Below are 21,314 nucleotides of genomic sequence, written 5' to 3' on the forward strand. Positions count from 1 at the left end.
CCGGCCGCCAGGGGCCGCTGTCGCGGCAGAGTCCTGGCGCGCGCGGCCCGGCGCGGCCTGACCGAGAGGCGCCTCCGCCCCACCGCGCTCGGGGCTCCGCTCGCCCGGGGCTCTCCGCTCGCCCGGGGCTCCCCGCCCGCCGCTCCGCGCCCGGGGCCGCCCGCCCGCCGCCATGAAGCTCGTCAGGTGAGCGGGTGGGCGCGGATGGGGATGGATGGAGGCGGATTGCTGCGGCGGCAGCGCCGGGCGAGCCCGCGCCCTCAGGGCCGCCCCGCGCTCTTCCCCACCGCGGCGGGAGCGGGAGCGGCCCGAGATGGGCTGGGCCGGGCGGGGACCCCGCTGTGCCAGGCCGCGCTCCCGCCCCGGGGCCTGCGCGGGTCGCTCAGCGAAGCCCCCCTCCCACTTTTTGGAGGGAAACCCCCCGGAGTGGGTTAGCGCTGCCTTCCCGCCATTGTACCGATTTTAAAATGGTTCCTTGTCCGTACAATAATGGCCGTTTCGCCTGGAACTGGGTGCCGGATCCGGCAGTGTGTCACTCAAGCGTCCCAGCTCCCGGTGGCTGGGCAGGACCTGGAGTGTGTCACTGGACATCCCCGGCAGAATCCCTGAGCGCCGTCTCTGTGAGCTCGGGATGCGGAACTGCTGGGTGCTGCCTGTCCGACGCGTACGGCTTCATGTGGGAGTGAACGGGTCTGGGTTTTTTAAACGCGTTTTTAATTCCCAGGTTTCTCATGAAGCTGAGCCATGAGACTGTGACCATTGAGCTGAAGAACGGGACGCAGGTGCATGGAACGATCACAGGTACGGAAGGATGGGAGGAAGCAGCAAAATACTCCCCGTAGCTTTTCGACAGACAGTTTGCAGTCGCGGCTTGAATGAGCTTTTTGTCCTGTGCTCCCTCTTGCGGGGACCGGCGCAGGGAAATGCAGGAGATGGGCTTTGTAGTTCCTAGCTTGGTGTGCAAGCGCGGGGTGTGTTTGTGTTGCAGAAGTGTCTGGGTATTGTCGGGGGTTGCTGGGAACAGTGGGGCGCTGTGGCAACCACGAAAGCACTTGGGAATTTCAGTGGGTCACGGAATGTCTTTGAGTGTGAGTCCATCCGTGGTCAGAGATTCGTGTAAAGGTTCTGCTGGGAGCTGTAAATTCGCTCTGGGAGCCTCTGAGCCCCGCTGCAGCTTTGCTTGCAGACAGGCTCGGGGGGAAGGAAGCAAACTCCTTCACACCTTGCTTGGTAATCTCTTAGAATTCTAGCAGCACGGTCACAGAGTCACAAAATGGTTTGGGTTGGAAGGGACATCAAAGATTGTCCAGTTCTAACCCTCCACCAGGCACAGGGACACCTTCCAGTAGACCAGGTTCCTCAAAGCCCCATCCAGCCTGGAACACTGCCGGGGATGGGGTATCCACCACTTCTCCGGGCAACCTTTTCCAGCTGATGTGGTCTTAAACTGGTTAGATTTTGCATGTAGATTAAAAAATAAAGTTAATTATTTCTGTTGAGTTTTTGTTAAGGCAAGTCAGGATGGAAATTCATGTTTGCATATGTTTGATTGCGTGAGAGGCACGGCAAGGCTGGGTGTGGGATGCAGGGCAAAGAGGAATCCTGGCCAAGAGAAATCTGCTCCCCCACTGCTGCCAGAGGTCTGTCCTGTGGGTGGGTGGAGGTTCCTGATTAGCAGGTGTTTCTTTATATCACTGAGCTGAAAGTTGCAGGGAATTCTGCAGGGTTTGTTAAGTGGTTCTCCCATATCAAAACACGTGCCAGCCGTTTTGTCTGCTTCAATAACCTCAGCGAGGGACGTTGTTCTGAGCGTTCTGTGAGCTGTGCTTGGAGACAGCAGGTAGGATGTAGGTGGGGCACGTTGTGTTTAATGGGGCAAACCCTCACGGCTGAGCTGAGGACGCTGCTTCGTTTCCCTTGCTAAACTCAGCCCCAGCTGGCTTTCAGAAGCTCTTCTGCACAGGCACTCTTGGGAAAAAAAAAAAAAACAACCAAACATACAACTCTTGTTAAGCTTGAATTTTATTCCAGAGGATTACTGGGATGCTTTTTCTGGCCAGCAGCAATCCGTGGGGATTTGGCAGAGTTCAAAACTGGCATTATTTTGCAGCCAGGTCCATCAGCTTTGATTAAGAGCTGAGGGAGCCACCTTGGTGCCCGATTGCAGCACGCTCTGCTGAACCCAGCCAGATGGGAAGCAAACACTCTGCTGGGCTCCTGACCTCGCTGCTCTTTCAACCTTAATTGTTGAGCAAAGCCTCTCTCGTGTTCTGGTAAGAATCTGCAAAAACATTGCGCAATGTCCTCTTCCTCCCAGCTCCAGGGCAGGGGCAGGGATGAAGGGGCAGGTTTTGTGTAAGGCCCCTCACACCAGCCAAGGGACAGGTGGAGCTGTGTGAAATCTAGAGGGAGGGGGAGAGGACAGGAAAATAGAATCACTGTCATTTTGATCTTCACAGCTGGAGATCAGACCCCACCTAAAGCTCTGGAGATGCAAAATAAAAACTTCTGGGGTTTTTTAATTGTTTATCACAGCTGTTAGTACGTGCATCCGACTGAGATGTTTTTCCCAGTTTGGAATTATGCATAACACGGCACAGTGTACACTATGTAATAGTGTGCACTATAGTACTGATTCCATACAATTCTTATGTTCTCAGAGTTTGTAACCACAGTGGTTGTTCCTTGCAGTGGGATATTTTGTGGGAATCCATAAAATCAGAGGGTTTTGGGAAAGCTGCAGAAGGCAAGCCTCAGAGACAGCAGAGCTGTGATTAGAGCTAAGCAGTAGCCATGAGATAGGTCAGCAGAAAAATTGTGTAAGAAGTAGAAAAGTTAAGGACAAGTAGAACAATGGTGTGTGTATCAACGCTTGTCTAGAATAACTCCCTAAGCTGCAGAAAAGTATATCTAGAGAGATATTAGGAAGTTCTAAGCTGAATAACGGAGCTCTGTGCATTGTGTACAAGCAAGTATTGTATTCGAAATAAGCAAGCATTGTTTTAACCAAAGGTACGTGTGCTTACAGTGGTTGGATGGAGCTGTTGTCAATATGCTTTGGCTTTGTGTGATTGGTCAAAAAAATTTTAAAGTAAGTTGTAACATTAGGTTCTTTGTCTGCTGCCTGAGATGTGAGCTGCTGGCGTCTTCCCATTGTCATAACCATGTAACGAGGCTGATGCTGGAAAATCAAACAGCTCAAGACGCGTTCCTAGCAGTCCTGTCCCGTTGCTGATTTGTACGTAGCCCCCGGCCAGTGATACATTTTATGTACTTTCACAGAGAATTCACTCTGGTGTCGAATGTATTTTATCAGAAGGTAAATGTTGCTTTTGTGGTTGGATTTTCCTAAGGTTTACAGAAAAAGGAATTTGCCCAGGTTATTTTTTTCTCCTCCAAGGGTTGTTTTACTTCTTTTAAAAGGACTAAAGATCAGTATTAGCCTTCTGTAATAAGCAGTAGTTTATTTGTTGTTCAGAGTGATTTTAACCATTTACAAAGCAGCTATTGCCAGGACCTGGATAAAGATCTCTGACCATGAGGAGCTAAAGGCCTCTCATGGTAACTGGCATAATTCAAGAGAGAAAAGACATGTAGTTCCATTCTGTGCCAGGCTGAAGTAATTCATGAGTGGTAGAAGCAGGTGTTGATGACCAGGATAAATCTCATTTCACGTGTGTACTTTAAAACAGGCACCAAGAGACCTTATCCCTGAAATGAGGCTTGTGTTGTTTCAGGAGTGGACGTCAGTATGAACACGCATCTGAAAGCAGTGAAAATGACACTGAAGAACAGAGAGCCCGTACAGCTGGAGACACTGAGCATTCGAGGGAACAACATCCGCTACTTCATTCTGCCCGACAGTTTGCCTCTGGATACTTTGCTAGTGGATGTTGAACCAAAAGTCAAGTCCAAGAAAAGAGAAGCAGGTGAGTTTGTGCTTTCCTAATCTGTGTTTGTTCTGCCTTTGTGTGCATTTTAGTACTGTGTGTCTGAAGGGGTCTGATTTGAGTCTGTCAGCATCTGCATTTGGCATTGAATTCCTTCATCCCTGAGGGTTTGACATGGCACTGACTCAGTCTGCCTTGCCCACCTCCTTGGCATCTGCAGAGCTTCATTCACATGAAGCTGTGTTATGGCTTTTCATGCATCTGTTTTTAAAAATGTAAATGTTCATCAGCTTGAGTAAGTCATAACCCATCTGAGTCTCATAGTTGGCACCCAAAGAGCTTTACTTCCTCTTCTCCAGGTGTCTGTGTTTCCTCAGTTTGTATGGGGAGCTTCACACAGATAATAAGCGCAGGACTGTATCTCAAATGGTGTTGAATGGTTCACTGAAATTTGGTGGGGGATAAAAAATGGTACCTATGAATGTGATAGACTTGAGAACCTGAGGGAATCAATGCTGTATTCTAGTGAGCACATCTCCAGCTTTGGCTCCCAGTATTGTTCCAGTCTCAGCTCTTCTGCTCTTGCTGGAACTTTTTTTTTTTTTTCCAAAGTGCTGCTGAATAAAAATCTTTCTCTTTGGAAGCCTAGCAGTATAGGCTGTAACTCAAATTTAATCCACACTATTGAAGATGAGTCTCCAGTAAAACCCAGGAAATCAGCAGCAGTATATATTTTCCCACCAGTTAATCTGTGTGTTTTAAAAACAGTAAGCTGTAAGTGAAAGCTAATTGTGCTCTAAAATCATGTTGTACCATTTCTCCTGTAATTACTGTTGAAGTATGTGGGCGTGCAGGGTTTTCTGCATTGGTGAAGAACCTCAGCTGTGCAGCACCGAGTGTGAGCACTGCAGCTGCTGCCTTGATAGGGAATAAGGATAAAGCTCACAGAGGGGCTTTGCTCCTCTCAAGTTCATTGAAAGCAATCTGACCACACAGAGAAATGAGTGCGGTTGGATTGCTTTCTTTCCTGAACCTCACGTTGTGGTGTGAACGAGAACATCCCTACTTGGTGTCAGCTTTGGGGAAAGCAGCTCTGATAGCTCCAGTTACCTCCATTTGATGCTCCCTGCATCCCCAGCGTGTAGAAGCGCTCTCAGACCAAAGCTGTGCTTTGCCGTAATCCATAAATGCCCTTGGGCTTCAGAAGTGTAAAACCCTTGGTTGTGTCCTTAGCAAGTTGTCAGGAAAGGGCAGCATACTGGCTGGGGTGTGGTGCCACGTGTGTGCCTTGGGTCCAAGCGTGCTGGCACTTGGTGAGCTCAGCTATCTGCTGATGCTGTCGTCCTCCAGCTGGGGCTGATGCTTCCATGGATTTTACAGGGTCAGTGTATTACCAGCAATATAATGACACCTTGCTTAAGTCAAATTTGTCCTGTGTCTGCTCCTTCTGTCTTTTCTGAATTTCTACCCTACATCCCAGAATAATTGTCACAGTCTGCTCCTTGAATGTGGGTGCCGGTGGGTGTCTCTTAGAGAGTCACCTGCTTCCACAGAGTTCTCAGTATCTTTTTGAGCCCTGCACTCACAAACACGTTTGAAATGAACCAATAATCTAAAGTTTGCAGAGTGTCCTTGCAACCTGGTGGGTCACGTTTCTTTGGGAGAGAGAGATGCAAAGGCATGTTATCACCTTATGGATCATATGACACTCAGGAGTTGCTTGTGGCCTGCACTGTCCTATGATTGTGTCTTCCCTTTACAATTAAATAGCAGTCATTAAAACTGGGAGCACACAGTCAAGACCTTTGCCTTAGAATCACATCTGCAATTGGCAGAGGCATCACTGCGACCAGTAGGAGCTATTGGATGCTGGGATCCTTTCAGAATGCTGACCTTCCACGTGGTGCCTGAGACAGGATGGGTTTGGGAATCTCACAGTGTGTCAAAATTTGCATTTCCCTCTAAAAAAATTACACTCTACATATATATATATATGGGGGGAAAAAAAGGAATCCTGGTTTCCTGTCAGATTACCCCGTCATTTGGGAGCAGCCAGCTATTTTGTGCCCTTGCTTTCTGCAGTGAATCCAAGGACAGACAGTAGTCTGTGGGAGTTGTATACTGGAAGAACTAACACAAAAGATGAAAATATTGCCTGAAACTTACTGAGCACTAACAGACTTAATACCTAGCTTAATGTTTTATCACAGGGAAGCAGTGTGGTGATTATGCTCAATACAGAGTGTTTTGATTCAAAAGAAAGTATTCCTAAGTCTCACTTTATTTACCCTTTTTCTTTTACCTGCCAAGTTGCTGGAAGAGGCCGTGGAAGAGGCCGTGGCAGAGGCCGAGGTCGTGGAAGAGGAAGAGGAGGCCCAAGACGATAACTTCTCATCATATTCTGGGCAATTTCTGGGCAATTACCATATTCTAGGCAATTTCAGGTTTATTTTGTACAGGTCTTGTTTATGGCATCCATTTTTAATAAACTGAAATGTGAAAAGGTGTCTTTCCTTTGTTAGCAGAGCCTGGGGAGGGAGGCAGGTGTGTCCTGTTTCTAGGGCTGTTGCAGGCTACACAGATCTTGGTTGTCACGGTCGAGATTTTGCCCAGCCCTGGGGGCTGTACAATTCCTTTTGCTTTTCGCCCCAGGGCAAGAGACTTGTGTTGTGCTTTAACAGTTGCTTTAACAGTGTTTGAAATTAATCCCTCTTTTCTAAGGCACTTGCCATCTTCTAATGGTTCCATAGTTAAGACGCTGTATTAACAACCCCTGTCCCGTGAGTGTGTCTCTAATACTGTTCTTCAGAGCAACCTTTTCTAAAGTTCATAGATAAAATTTTAATGTTTTCTATTACATGAAGCTTGCAATTTAAACATGTTGCTTTCTTTATAAAATATTTACACAGGGAAATTAACCAGGTCCATGGAACTGCTGGATTGTTACATCTGATGATTAAAGAATACCTGGATATGAACTTTGTCAAAGCTAATTATATGGCATACTCTTGTTTGGGTGGGGCTTGTAAAGCAGCTTTATCACAGATATCTTCTAGTGTACTTAAAGTACATCCCTAGAAAATACAAAGTACAGCACAGTGCACATTTGCATGCTGGAATTGGAAGCTTACTGCTGGAGGTGGGAGAACTTGTGCAGCTCACACATATGTGTGCATATATATAGATATATGCATATATAAATATATATATTCACTGCTTTGCTGGACACAAGTATAAAAGAAGCCATGTTGGCCACATTTATCTCCCAGTGCCATCCTGCTGATTATTCCCATGTAGGAAAGCAATTGTCACATTCTCATTGCCAGACTTCAACCTGCTCATGAAATACAGATGTAATTTCAAACAATGAGTATGCTTAAGTGTCTTGAATGGTTTGAGTAAATGGTTTGTTGGTAAATTGGTGCAGGAACATGCTTGGTTGTTCATGTTCCCACACAGGCAGTGCTACAAGAGTGGAAAAGAATCGCCTAATGTGTAATGGGCTGATGTGCTGGTTAATTTGTGCTAGCTGGCATTTTGTGAGCTGCTCTTCTCCTTCTCACCTCTTACAGAGGCCACTTTAAAGCTTCATCTTGTTACAGAAGAGCTTTTCTTCCCCAAACCATTGTGGAACCTCCCAAGAGCACTTTTTGGTCAATATAGCACCCACCATTCTCAACTCTATAAGTAGCTGCTACAAATAATGGTTGCTGCTGTCTTCCAGAAGTGCCCAGTCACTGGTGACGGGGGTAAGGTCTTCCCAAATCCAGCTGTCAGCTTTCATGCAACAGTTGAAACTCGTTCCCTCTTCAGTCTCTTCCTTATAAAAGTCACTAGTGCTCCCAGGGGTATGCACATGGTGGATGATGCCACCAGCAGCCCGATCACCGCCAGGGCATAGCCTGGGTAATCCTTGGTCACCAGCTGCCCCTGCAAGGGAGAAAAGCAGTGTTGGATCTGTGGCATCTGTCCCAGAGTCGGGCCAGGAGCAAAGCTGTGTGCATACGGATCTAAGCAGGACCTCTGAGAAGCATTTTCAGTCTGTGGCAGCCACACGCACTGAAAACTTACAAGAACAGAGCTGCTGACAATGGGATTGGGGGAAACTTCTGCAAGCTTTGGTAAAGAGCAGGTTTTGGCTTGATTTGTGTTTCTTAATGAGGTGGCTGGGCCCTGACCTCTGTCAGGGCTCTGTTCCTCTGCTGGAGCCTGTGGGCTCATGCTGACACCCAGTCAACAGGCCAGGCCTGCCATGAGTTCGAAATTGGCCATGACATGAAAACAATTATGTGCTTTGTTCCTGCATGATGGAAACATTTCCACAAAATGTTACGAAACCAGTGGTTACTTATCCATTAGTAATTGCTCTGTGATAAATGGCACAGTCCAGTATTCTTGAGAAAGTGTCCTGGCCATGAAGAAAAACGTATATGGAAATTATGAAAACTATTCTAGCAGCAGCTCAGTTCTCTTAAAGTACCATTAATTTTCTTCAAAGCAAATACACTTGAAAAGTAGGGGGTCCCTAAGTGTATTTTTAAAGATGATATTTGGGTCTTCAACATGAGTGAAATTTAATTCTATGAAGGGTTGATTAAGAATCGTTGAGGGAAATTAGTCAATTTTACAGATCATTGCATCATCACTAAGTCAAGCTTTCCCTGGTTTTCCTTTCCACAAAATTAAGGGATGGCCCTGACTCCAGCTCCTCACTTCCAGAAGGCCATTTTGTGGAACAGTGTAGTTAGGAAAGAAGCTTGTATCCTTGCAGGAATTAAGGAAGGTTTAAAACAGAAAAAAAGCCGAGATCCAAAAGTCTTACCTGTGTGGCATCCCATGCTTGGTATTGCAATGTTCCTGTGAGGATGTAGTCGGTGAGGTAAAAAATAAATAGGCTTATAATAAGCAGTGGACTAACAAAAGCCCACATAATTTTCCAATACCAGTTTGGCTTGCGTCCAATCATGGTGTAAAGGTCTTTCTCAAATCTGTTCAAAAGAAAACCAAACATTTTTATAAAGAAAACTAAAACACATATTTTTGAGACTGACTACAGATACTTGATGAATACCTTGTTCTGAGTTACTTCAAAAACCAGCTACTGAATTGAGGATGTCAGATGAGAAAGGGGAGTACGGTTGACCACAAATGAGCAGAGAATTGTCGTCTGAAAAGCTAAAGCTGGCTCACCAGAATCACAGTGAGGGGAAATCAAAGACAGTGAGGCTTCCGAGACAGTCCCAAGTTGCAGAGAGTAGATAGGAATAGGTACTAGCCAGAGAGTTCTGCCTGAAGCATAAGCTGGGCTGTTACTGGTGTCAGCTGACAGAGAGAAGGAATGATGCTGATTTACCGTGGAGAAAACAGCTGGGTTTGTGGAGCTGAGTGTTCTCAGTGCTGTTACCTGACTGTCTTGGGGAAGTACTGACACTGGGAATGGGACCTAAAATCTCACAGAAGACCAGGATCTTAGCTGAAGGCTTTGAACTCATCAGGGAGGAAATACCCACATATGTGCCTGGACACCCTCTGTGCTGGCAGACTAACAAAGCAATGCTGAAGCCTTTCCTTTCAGCTATTTTCAAACGCCTTTGCTGTTCAAAACTTCTCCTGACTCCAGAGCTTCCTTTTACCCACAAGGATTCACTTGGGAGATAAACAATGTGCGAGGTGACTGCCTTTGAAACCAGACTTACTGGCACTCCTCAATTCCTATCGTGGGAGGAGCAGAGCTTTGGCAGAAGTTGCTCCTGAGACCAAAGACAGGAGCAGGGAGCTGTGTGTACACCTCCTTAGTACTCCCCTGCCAGCAGAGATGTTGTCAGCCCAGCCTGGCCCCTCACAGCCCTGAGCCAAGGCCCCAAAAGGGGTCTGCAGGGCAGGGGAGACCCCCATCCCTTTGCTGATCCTATAGCACAGGAAAAATATTTATCCCAAGGCAGTATTTTTATTCCTGGCCCATGGCCGCTCCCCCAGTTGTCACACTATGAAGGAAGCTGGGCTCCAGCTCTTACCTCCTTATCCCGTAGATGTAGCACACAGCAATGGTTTCCACCAGCACGATGAGCAGCAGCGAGAGGGTGGCTGCGTAGTCGTTGAAGATGTCAAACCAGTAATTTCCAGCCTCCATGGTGAAGATCAGGCCAATTATACAATTCATGAAACACACAACACCTGCGTGGATAAAACAGGGATCCTGCCGTTACACCTGGAAGTTTGTGTAGGGAAAATGTCACACTTCTTGTGACTAACAAGCTGGTGGGATTTCTGCTGAGCAGCTCTCTCTGAAGAGAAGGATTTTCCTTTCCCCTGTGGAAAAGACCTGCCCCTTTGCATGTGTCACTGTCATTGCACTGCTGCTCCTTAGACCTGCACAGTCACACACATCACCACAGACATGGCCAAGACAACCAAGTCTTAGCTACAGCCTTGTCACACTTGCATGCAGCATCTGCTGTTGCTGCTGGGCATCCAGCTAAAACAAATCTTTAAAAACTGATTTCCATGCCCAGACAGGAGCACATATTTCTTTTGACCAACGGCTGAGGTGGTTAATAGTTGGGATACTGGCAATGTGAGCGAAGAGCTGCTTGCTGCAACTATGCTGCCATTTGTACCCTCCCTTTGAGCTTCACCAGTCAGGAGACTGAAGGAGCTGGGGTGTGTTGGGAAGACTGGAAATACACAGCCATGACTGCCCTGCTGCTTTGGGAGCTCCAAAGGGAAAAGGCTGCACAGGATGGGCAGGATTTCCCAAGTGCAGGCAAACCCTTCCAGCAGCATATTTGCTATTCCCTGCTCCACCCGAGGTCAGAGAGTGGAGTGGCACTTCACTCAACAGCAGTGGACACCACAGCTTCTGCACACACACACACACACACACACACACACACACACACACACACATGTGCTCATTGCGTCGCTTGTGCTGCAGCCTGGCAGGTGCTTACCAGAGATCACCTCCTTGGGAAAGCGGGAGGCGATGACCCTGCTGTCGGTCAGCGGCGTGAGGATGGCAGCCGTGTTCCCCAGCATGCTGCCAATGCCCAGCATCAGCAGCATAAAGAAGTAGAGCACGGAGTACAGCTGGGGCACCTCCATGTTTTTGATCGCTTCCGAATAGACTATAAATGCCAGTCCCGTCCCCTGGACAGCCTGATGGAGACAAGGGCAGGAAACTGAGTTACAGGCAGCTCCTCAGCTCAATAAAGGACATAAGACAAAAGAGCGTGACTCTGTGAAATGACAATGTACACTGAGGTGTGGCTTTGCACAGCAAAGGCAGGTGAAGTCTTCACCGGTTTATCCCAACTTCACGGACACTGGATGCTCGTGACCCAAGCGAGCTCCTGCCCCATCCTGAGGTGTAGAAATGATCCCCAGCCCTGGCCAGGCAGCTCCTGGGCTCACATGGGGTGCCTGGGCTCAACTGGAGCAAAGGAAACACCGCAAAGTGGCAACTCACCGTGTCTAGCTCAGCTTCCAAGCTGCAGTTTTTAATCTGCGGTGCTAATTGGGCATATTCCTGCGGGTAGGTGGCCATGAGGTAATCTTTCATGTCATTGAGGTTGTCTGCTGTTAAAGAGCCTTCCTCCAGGTCAAAAGCATTCAGCAGCAGCAGGATCACCCTGGGAAGGATTACAGGAATTTAGTGGCTTTCAGGCCCAGGGCTCCTCATCCCTTTTCTCCATCAGCCCCGGGGGAATGCTTTGCTGGTCCCAGGGCTTCAGTGTCCCTGAGTGAGAGCAGCACTTCCAGCACAGTGTCGGGACACCAGCAACCTTGTGCTCGTCTGTGCCTTGGAGGGAGCAGCTCCTGCACCCACACTGCTGCTGCCAGGCAGGTATTTTGGGTGCTGGCCAGTGCTGCCTGGTGTCTCTTCCCCTTTGCCCTGCGGTCTCACGTCCACACCCCACCAACTTTAAAGTCTTTTGTCAACAAGCAAGGACTAGCAGCTTGGTTTCCTCTCTGATCAACAGATGGATTGAAAGCTCTAAAAATATGAGTAAATGTGTAACTGACGTGGGCCCTGCGCCAGGGACTGCACGCAAGCTTGCAGCTACAGGACACAATCCTGCAGGCTGCTGGGCACTCGCAGAGCATCACAGCCAAGGAGGCTGAACTCATGGAACTTAAGGGATTAGCCTTTAAAAAGGGGATCTGAGCATCACTGCATTTATTAATCAGCTCCCCCACACTCCCTGGAGAGTGGGCCAGGACAAGAACACACGGGGAAAGTGCCTCTGTGACTTGCCCAGGCAAACTCACCCTCTTGACCAGGCCTGTGCCTGGAAGCAGCACCCAGGTGTCAAAAGGCAAAGCGCTCTGACCTTTCATCTCAGGCTTCATCGCTTTGAATAGCTCCTTTAGCTTTATTAGAGCAGTATCAGCTCTGCTCTTGGGGCAGTGCTGGCAGTGCTGCGTGCTGTTATTTATTTACCTCCCCCCTCACCTGCCCAGAACAGCGTGCAGCAGACAGCCAGTGAAGCAGCGGGCTCTTACTTGTTGATACAGCTCTCATAGTTAAAGGTCGCCTTGAAGCCGTAGATGGAGAAAGTGACGATGCTGGCAAATATGGAGGTGGTGCTGTTGATGAGGGACACGATGATGGCGTGCCTCTGGCAGTTGTTGGAGGGCTCGTTGTAGCTGGCAAAGGCAATGAGGCTGCCAAAGCCAAGGCCCAGTGAGAAGAAGATCTGCGTGGCAGCGCTGATCCAGGTCTTGGGGTTTGAGAGCTGCTCCAGCTGCAAAAGCCAGACGAGAGAGCAGGACCATGAAGTTCCACTAAGGGCCCAGCACTGCCCCTCCCGGCCTGCAGGGATGGGGCCCTTTGTGCATGCATTACAGGTCAGGGGTGTTTTTGGGCAGGGTTACTGCCCTGACTGAAAGCAATAGGTTATGCTAACAGGAAGATTTTTTTCTGCAGTAAAAAGCAAGCAGCTTATGGGCACCATGACAGCCTCCAGCCATTCCCAGCTGAGCTTTCCAGCTTCCAGACCTATGTTACTGCAGCAAAAATTCAGTATAAAAAAAAGGAGGACCAAGACCTTTTAAAAACTTAGGTGCCCAGTAACTGATAATGTTTCCTGAAAAATTCAATACAGTTTTTCTGTACCTTTGGTGTGAACATGTAGACGAGCCCATTCACAGCTCCATGAAGTGTTAATCCTCTGATGAGGTATATGATGAGAACACAGTATGGCAAAGAGGCTGTCAGATAGACGACCTGGGGAAAGAGGGTAAAGACCTTGGTCTAAAGAATATGTAAGACAAAGCTAATCTGCTATGTCAGTCTCACTTTGCATAAATAATTTCCATTAATGTGTTTGTTATCCTGTATTAATCGTTAAATAAATATTATCAGACAAATCTAACTTTAGATTTACATTTTAGGGAAAAAAGATTTTAATAATCCTGAAGAGCTGCACTACTATTCCAAGTGTCTTCTCTTAGACTGGAAATCAAACAAAACTCTAAAATATTTGCAGCATTTGCAAGCTCAGTTCTACATCATTTCGTGGCATAACATCAGTTCACAACCATCTATCAAAAACTCACTAGGCAAAGGTGATCATCACAACATCATCATCATCATGTTTGCTCTACAAGGAAGGCAAGCAGAGCTCATAAAAGGTCAAAATCAAACTTGAATTTAATCAAATTGAATCAAAATTTAATCGAATCAGTTGCAGCAAGTTTAAGAGGTTATTCCTAGTTTACAGTCTCTTGGCTTTCTGTATTTGGCTAAGACGATTTGGGGATTACAGCCCTCAGCTTGCTGCTTAGTGCAGGCTCAGCCAGGACATTGGGGTTTTTCTCCCCACTTCCTCATAACTTCTGCTGTGAATAAAAAGCAAGCAAAAAATGATGTCTTGTTTTTCTTGCAAAGACCAAGGAATAGACATCTCCTGACACGGCTCTGCTGGGGCAGACGGCTTTCCACATGGCCAGCAGCCTGACAACTGGCCATGAGAGAGAGCTGGCTGTGCTTAAAGGACTTCCCTGGATTTTTTCTTTGTCAGTATCACTCAGCATTTTGTTGATCCTGCTTCAGCTGCAACTTGACAGGGCAGCAGAGGCAGCAGAGCTCCATGCTCCGGGGTGGGTACTGTGACCCCAAGGAACAGGAGCCATTCCTCGCTGCCTGTCAGCGCTCCCCACGTCCCCTCCGGGCTGGGCAGGGCTGTGCCCGCTCTCACCTTGCCGGTGGAGGCGGTGCCGCGGAGGATGCACAGGTAAACCACGAGCCAGGCCAGCGTCAGGCACAGCGCCTGCTCCCACTGCACGCTGCCGCTGGCCTCCAGCGACGGGGAGATGTTCAGGGTCTGCCGGTACCAGAAGTACTGCGTGGACGATGTCTTCTCACACTCCTCCTCGTAGCCCGTGCGGTTGCTGTTGAGGGGGCAGGTGGCCCACGGCAGGGGGTCCTGGGAGGAAGGGCCATGGAGTGAGTGCGGGCTGTGGGCACGGCAGGGAGAGCCGAGGTGCCAGCGGGGAACAGGGAGGATGATGGCAAGGGTGGCTTTCTGCCCGGGCTTGCTTCTCTCTGCATGGTGCTGACGGGGCTGGGAATGACCCTCTCCCCTGGGGATGACCCTTTCTGAATGCCCTACCCAAGGACAGATCAGCTCTGTCCCTCTGCCTTGGGGATGACCAGACTGATTCTCTCCCCAAGGACTGAGCCTCTTTAACCCTCTCCCCCGGAGATTACACTCTCCAAGCCTCAGCTGTGGGAACAAACCTGTCCCCTGACATCAGACAGGCCCATCCCAGGATGCAGGACACCCTGGCACCAAGGCACATGTGACCAAGGTGTCACAAGCCTGGCCTTGACTTGAATTGCATGGTGAGGAGAAGACAACGGCCAATATCTCTGAGAGGACCATGGAGGAGGACATCACTGCCTGACTTTTCCCTCCAGCAAAGCCCTGGGTTTCTGAAGCTTTTGACACCCCTCCACCTCCCCATTCCCACTTGACAATGGTGCCATGCAACATCCAGCACCGATGAAAAGCCACTGTGACCCTTTGCAGCCACAGCGGGGCCAAGCTGGGCAGCTGGGAGCCCACACACCTGGAAGGAGTGGAAGAGGTACCAGAAGGCCCAGGCATTTATCACATTGTAGTACATGGACAGGAAGAAGGAGACGACAACACTGGCAACTCCTGTGGGTATGGAGGGAGACACCTGGTCAGCAGAAAACCCCAAAATGCCCAGGGCTCCACAGCATCTGTGGGGTGTGGGAGCAGCACCACCATGGCTGACACAGGAGAGGCTTTGTCCCTGCACAGCCATGTGCACAGGGCATGTCCCTGCCACTGTAGTCACTGCTTTCTCCTCCCACCAGCACTATCCTGACCTGGATTTGATACTCTAGGCCATGGGGAATGAATATTCAATGTATCATTTAAAAAAAGAGTGTGCTTATGCAAATTAATGATAGCTTGGGTTTTTGGGGTAATTTAATAACATAAAAATGTAGCTAAGAGTAGACACTGGTAAATGGTAGACTGGAACAGTAGGAAATTAAGGCACCATTTTATCACTCATGTTGAACTTATTGGGAAGGTGTTCTTGGGGCCAAAGCCCAGCGTAAGCAGCCCCAAGGGCTGGGTTTAGCACTGGCTTCCACAACACAATTTTGGCAGTCTGCCTGAGGGCAGGGGGACTCACACCTCTGAATCCAGATCCAACAGCAAGCTGGGGTCTGGCTTCAGTGCCCAGAAAGGGACAGGATGAATGCATGTAATGAGGCGTCTGGCTTTGATCAGCCTGGTGAGACCCAGTAAAACCTGAGCTCCCCTCTGGGTCTTTTCTGAAAGACCAAGCTCTCCAATCTAAAACCACCCACATTCCCTACATGCTGGAAAATAAAGATGGAAACTGAGAACATACCAACACCGCAGAGGTAGGGACTTATTATTTTCCAGGCGCCGATGCTGCCCTGCCGCATACGCTGCCCCACGGCCAGCTCCAAGTACAGCAGCGGCATCCCCTCGGCAATCAGCATGATAAGGTATGGGATCAAAAAGCCACCTGTGAGAACAAACCCAACAGTCAGCCGGCAGCAGATCAGCAGCAAGATAAGCACCACTTTGCCCTATTTGTGTTCAAGTCATGCTGTCAGTGTCCCAGGGGCTGGCTGGGTCTGGGTCCTGGTCCTGTCCAGGTACCTTGAGTACTCAGGGCATGGCCCAGTCCTGAAGGACATCTCACAGTGGCTTCAGGCAGCGTCCCAGAGGCTGGTGGGCGCTGACTGCCTGGGTGCAGGGAATTTTCCGCAGGGACTTGGCAGGGCTGGGATTTCTGCTGTTAAACTGTGTTGGTTGGCCCTGCTGTGTGGCAGCGCTGTCCAGATGCATCCAGGCGGTTTGAGCAGTGCTGGGGGCTGGGGCTGTTAAAGGGTAACCAGCCACCTGCCAAACCTTGTAACCAATAATGAGACAAAGAGGACGAGGGAAAGGTTTACTTCAGTGTGGGGTGTTCTGCTGCACAGCCAAAGTGCTCAAAGAAAAGCTTGTCTGTGTCAAACAGAGAGTTTTGAGTTACATATTGAAGTCAGGCCTTGCATAAAAATAAAAAACAACCAACCAAAAAACCAAATTAAAAGCTCCCAAATTCCCATCCTGAGCCCGCAAGCACCAGCAAATGAATGAAGGCTTTTCCCGCAGGGCCTTTCCTCCCAGTCTGGGAGCAGACCCTGGGACACAGGCATCGAGTCTCCTGCATGGGCTATTCATCCCTGCTTCCCTGCACATGGAGAGCCACAGAGACGCTCCTGTGGAAGAGGAACAGTAGGAATGAGAAGGTTGACAGTGAGGAAAGGAAAAGGACCTTCCTGCCTGGCAACCAGGATGTGCTTTGGCTTAAATTTCTGCTGGAAAAAAATAAAATCCTTGTATTCGACCTGGGGCTCACTTCAGAAAGAGCTGCTGACTGAGTCAAAAGCTGGATTTTTGTGAAGGCTTCCCTGCTTCCCTTTCTACAGCAAGCCAAAATATTTACGTAAATATCTCTTATTTAGGATTTAATCTGTGGCATTAACATTCCTTGCAATGGGCTCTGTGCAGTGCTGTGGAGGAATGAACTCCATGCAGCAAAGACTGAGGCAAAGACCTGGAAATAAACACAGAGCAATAATCCGGTTTATTCTGGGAATTAATTTCCCACCTCCCAGCTCTCTTGTTATTAACGACCCCTTTGTTAGTCTGTTAGATAACTTCCTATGCCGCAAGGGAGCTGTCGGAGGTTTAAGAGCTCCCGCAGCCGCTCTGTGCCGGTGGGGTGCGAGCTGCCCCAGCAGCCACTGAGGGAGTTCTGCCATATACCACAGGGGAATCAGCATTAGGCCCTTGCAAAGGTTTTCCATCCTCCCAGCAGTGTTTCCACATGTTTGGCACTGACTGTGCCAACTGGCAAGGAGAAGAAATGCCTTCGGGCTTGTTCTTCACCCCAGTGTCCCCCCGCAGCTGGGGGTGTCAGTGCTAAGCCCCTGCCCCTTGCTCTTCATCCTGTTTGCACACAGATCTTGCTCCTAGTGCTACTCTTCCCAAAGAGGAGAACCAAAACGGCTCACACTAGTGACTCTGGGCAGCCGATAAACCAGCTCCTTGTCAGCTGTGAATCAGCTCTACTCAACTCCCCTCTCATTGACACCACACGTTGCTCCCTCCGGTGCCAGCTGTCTGCAAAAAGCAGTCCCCAGGCCAGATCCCTGCAGCTGGCAAAACGCGCGGAGCGTGCCCTGGCTCTGCTCAAGGCACTGGGCTTGGCCAGTGGCACCCTCGCCCCTGCTCAGGCTTCTGCCTGGTGCTGGGGGCTTCCTCGCCCAGGGCTGAGCGCTGCTGAGCACCAGCCCCGCTGCAGACCCAGCCCAGCCCCGTCTGAGCCTGGCCCAGCCCGTTTAGGGACAGAGGAACTGCACCTACGAGGTTTGAATGTGCCCTGCTCTGCTCTGGTCATGCTCTCACAGGAAAGCAAGGAGAAGGAGGAGAAGAGGGGAAACTGCTGATGAACAGAACGACAGGTTACAAAGTCTGCAAATACTCAGGTTACAAACACTCAGCATCATCCGCGATAAGGGCCCTATTGCCCTGCTGGGCAGGACAGGGACTGGCTCCGTGCTTTACTACAAGGAAGATGCCAAACAAGCTGGCGCTCCCCTAATTAATCCCAGTGCCTGACATAGCCAGCTTTTAAGTTCCTGAAATGATGTCCTGCATACATGGGTTTTGTGAACCCCTGGAAAGCTACAGAATCCTCTTTAAGAGGGCAGTGGATAAAACAATTAAGAAAAGCAAAACCTCCTGTCAGGAGTTTTATTTTCACAGTAGAAAGAGCTGCCTTTCCCCACATAAATATAAGTGGTAAAGAGAAAAACAATGGAAAATACAATGAAAAATAATGGAAAAACATTCTTATAAAACATGCTTTTTAGAAAATTCTTGGGTGTATCATAGAATAGTTTGAGTTGGAAGGCACCTTTTAAAGATCATCTAGTCCAAAGCCCTTGCAATGAGCAGGGAAGCTTATTTAAGCTTCTATTCAGGTTAACCAAATGTTCCAGTTTTGGTTACATTTCGGAGAATTTTCACCACCTTTCAGAGAATTTTCACCACAATACAGATGGCTGATTAAAAGAATGGCACAAAGCCCCCAAAATGTCAGGGTTTTGCTGTCCTTCAGGATGTCTGCCATGATGTGCTGCTAGCGAACTGATCACATGCAGTTTGACTGTGTACAGAAACACATTTTAGGCTTTGTGTTAGAGTTCAGTGTCAGATATGAAGTCTTTACCCTTAAAGCATGTGGAGGGGAATACATGCAAAATTACAGCACATCTATCATTTCTGCTATCTGAACTAAGAAAGCTTCAGCCACTGCAGCACCTTCTACTGACACTTCACCCACCATATTATCTGGATTTTTCTGACCTCATCCCACAGGACAGCTCTGATGGAGTCTCAGCACTGAGATGGCTTTTCAAACAGCAGCATGAACCAACTGCTACCACCACAAGTGCATTCAGAAGTAAGCTACAAGCCAACAAAATAAGCATAAAAGCAAAACGCTGTTTAAGGTCTCAGTGTTTCTTCCTAAAAGGAAGAAAAGGCAGAAGGAGACCAGAAGTAGATAAGGCAGATGCTCACCGTGTCCCTTAATGCAAGATTGAGACAGGTCCCCATCTATGTCAACAGATGAAGTATGAAGCAATAAAAACTTGGTTGTCCTATAGAGAGCCTGTTTATATAGATTCTTCAAAACAGTGATAGCTGTATACTTGAGGAGATTATTAATACTGGTCTTTAATTAATCTAATTAACTGACTTTTGATTTTTAAGGAAGAACAGCTGTGGCTCGTATATGCCACAAATATCATCCTCCTTCAGTTTGGACCCAGGTGGAGGATAAACTTTCAAAGAGGGTTTTGGGGGTCTTTTTGGTTGGTTTATTTATTTTTGGAGGACAAAACAATTTATTCCTTATTTCCAAAGGTTCCTGGGAGGCTTTAGCTATGGAACTCCTGTTGATTAAGGCATTTCAGCCAACTTCAAGGCAGATTTGCAGCCAAGTTATCATCTCCTAAAGTAAGGCTTTGTATAAAAGACAAGATATTAATGACAGGTACTTGAAATAATACAGCTGATCTTTAAGTTAAACCAGTATAATCATGTCCCCTTCTCAATATTTTCTGAGTCCTCATAGGTCAACATACAAAGACATGAACCAGCTTCTGACACTTTCAGAGTGATTCAGTGGGGCACAAATATAATAAATGAATACTATGTGGATCTGTATATCTCACTCTACCTCAGTATTTTTAGAAAACATGGACCTTCCCACTGTTTCATTGCACTTACAGGAAACAAATGCCACTATACTGGGGCAGCTGTCAGGTAAAAGCCTAATGCTAAAGAATACATAAAAGAAAGCCACAATAAAACAGACTGCACAACCACAGAAAGCCAGACCTCCTCTCTGCCCTGGACCTTGCTGGGTGGACAGAGTATGAACATGGACAGCATACTTTTACACTTAAAGCTTGCCCCACTCCTCCTCGAGGGAAGCAAGAAAATGTAAAGCACACTTACCTCCTCCGTACATCTGACATAAGTATGGAAACCTCCACACATTTCCCAGCCCCACAGCATAGGAAATGCAGGCGAAAACAAACTGCAGGGGATTGTCCCATAAGGGTCGGGATTTCTCCATTGCTTTCTTTCAGGTAGAGGTTTCAGCAGAGCCTCCTGCCTTCACTCCCTCAGGTACTCTGCCAACCGTGCCTCACACTCCACGCCAGTCCGGCTCGGAGGGGAGGGAAAGGCGGAGGAGCTACGCTTGCCAATTCCTATCAAGCTTTTTAATTACTAATCTTATTAACAGGCACATACTGAAATAGGAATGCTGGTAAATAGATTATAGACACACACAGAACTATAAAATTGGTACTTTGGGTGAATAGCTGCTTGGGTTTTGACTGGCATTTCTGGGAAGGATGTGAGCTGAGGGATTTTTAGTGACTCACATGCTAACTTGAAGCTGTGAGGAAACAACATCAGGGCTCCAGTTTGGTTTTAAAAATGGGACACTCCTTCCCCACAGTGCTCCCTTCCTACCGAGTAGCATTCATGTGCATGAGGCACCAGCTTGAATTTGACTGCACGGAAGAGGGGTTCCCACACAATTAGGACTGGGTTTAGTCTGTCAGTGCTTTTAGGGTAAGAATAAACAGAATCCTCAGACATCCTATCACTGTATCCTGGTGCTCACCTCAACCAACCCAGCACACTCCCCAGTTCCAAAAGTGGCCTTGAAACAGTCCTATCAGCCCCCGCAGGTCCCCACCCTGGTGCACACTTGACAACACTCAAGTTTGACCCTCCTGGAATGATGCTTTCCCTCTGCATACTCTGCATGTGTGTGAGAGTGTGGAACAGCCAGTCTCTTTTCACTCACCTTCATGCTCAAACCCCACTGCTGCAGGTGAACTTTTCTGAGGGGTTGCCATTTTGAAAAACTTTCAAGCAGCAGGGACCAAACACAAAGGCCAGTGATAAAAGGTGTCTGTGACCATTGTGGAGGCAGCAGGATCTAGGGGGCCTTTGGGTTGTCTGGAGGCACACTGAGGTGCCATGTCTGAACATGAACCCTGTGTGTTTGGGCCCCTGCCAAGGTACACTTTGAGCTCAACTACTTTGGACAGGTCTCCCAGCGAAGGAGGCTGCCAGCAGCGTCTGCAGCAATACAAAGTAGCTGAGCAACTCCAGGGACTCAGCTTCCTTCCTCTGTTTAAGTGGTATTTTTCCAGGGCACTTTTCAGGATCATTTTACAAGTATGACTCGCTCAGCTGCTGTCAGTCTCATTCCTTCAGCACCAGGAATTTGGTCCCAGCCAGTTCTGGGTGTGCTGATCCAGCATCCCAT

At 48.3% G+C, this 21,314-nt stretch overlaps 2 protein-coding genes across 2 annotated transcripts; one reads left to right on the top strand and one right to left on the bottom strand.

The window, feature by feature from the left end:
* Positions 1-45: 45 nt before the first annotated feature.
* Positions 46-6,393, top strand: SNRPD1 (small nuclear ribonucleoprotein D1 polypeptide). Its single transcript, XM_038164696.1, has 4 exons — positions 46-186; positions 725-801; positions 3,738-3,929; positions 6,201-6,393. Exons 1-4 carry the CDS (start codon positions 173-175, stop codon positions 6,275-6,277), a joined length of 360 nt encoding a protein of 119 aa, XP_038020624.1. The 5' UTR covers positions 46-172; the 3' UTR covers positions 6,278-6,393.
* A 42-nt stretch (positions 6,394-6,435) lies between these two features.
* On the bottom strand, positions 6,436-20,117 carry SLC6A20 (solute carrier family 6 member 20). The gene is made up of 11 exons (XM_038164641.1): positions 19,982-20,117; positions 15,786-15,926; positions 14,964-15,055; positions 14,090-14,317; positions 13,006-13,116; positions 12,393-12,634; positions 11,356-11,518; positions 10,841-11,045; positions 9,905-10,064; positions 8,713-8,878; positions 6,436-7,820 (listed from the first exon to the last, which is right to left on the bottom strand). The coding sequence occupies exons 1-11, from the start codon at positions 20,100-20,102 to the stop codon at positions 7,671-7,673; spliced, it is 1,779 nt and encodes a 592-aa protein (XP_038020569.1). The 5' UTR covers positions 20,103-20,117; the 3' UTR covers positions 6,436-7,670.
* Between the last annotated feature and the right edge of the window lie 1,197 nt (positions 20,118-21,314).

Source organism: Motacilla alba, chromosome 2, assembly GCF_015832195.1.
Source record: "Motacilla alba alba isolate MOTALB_02 chromosome 2, Motacilla_alba_V1.0_pri, whole genome shotgun sequence".
NCBI classification, from domain to species: domain Eukaryota; kingdom Metazoa; phylum Chordata; class Aves; order Passeriformes; family Motacillidae; genus Motacilla; species Motacilla alba.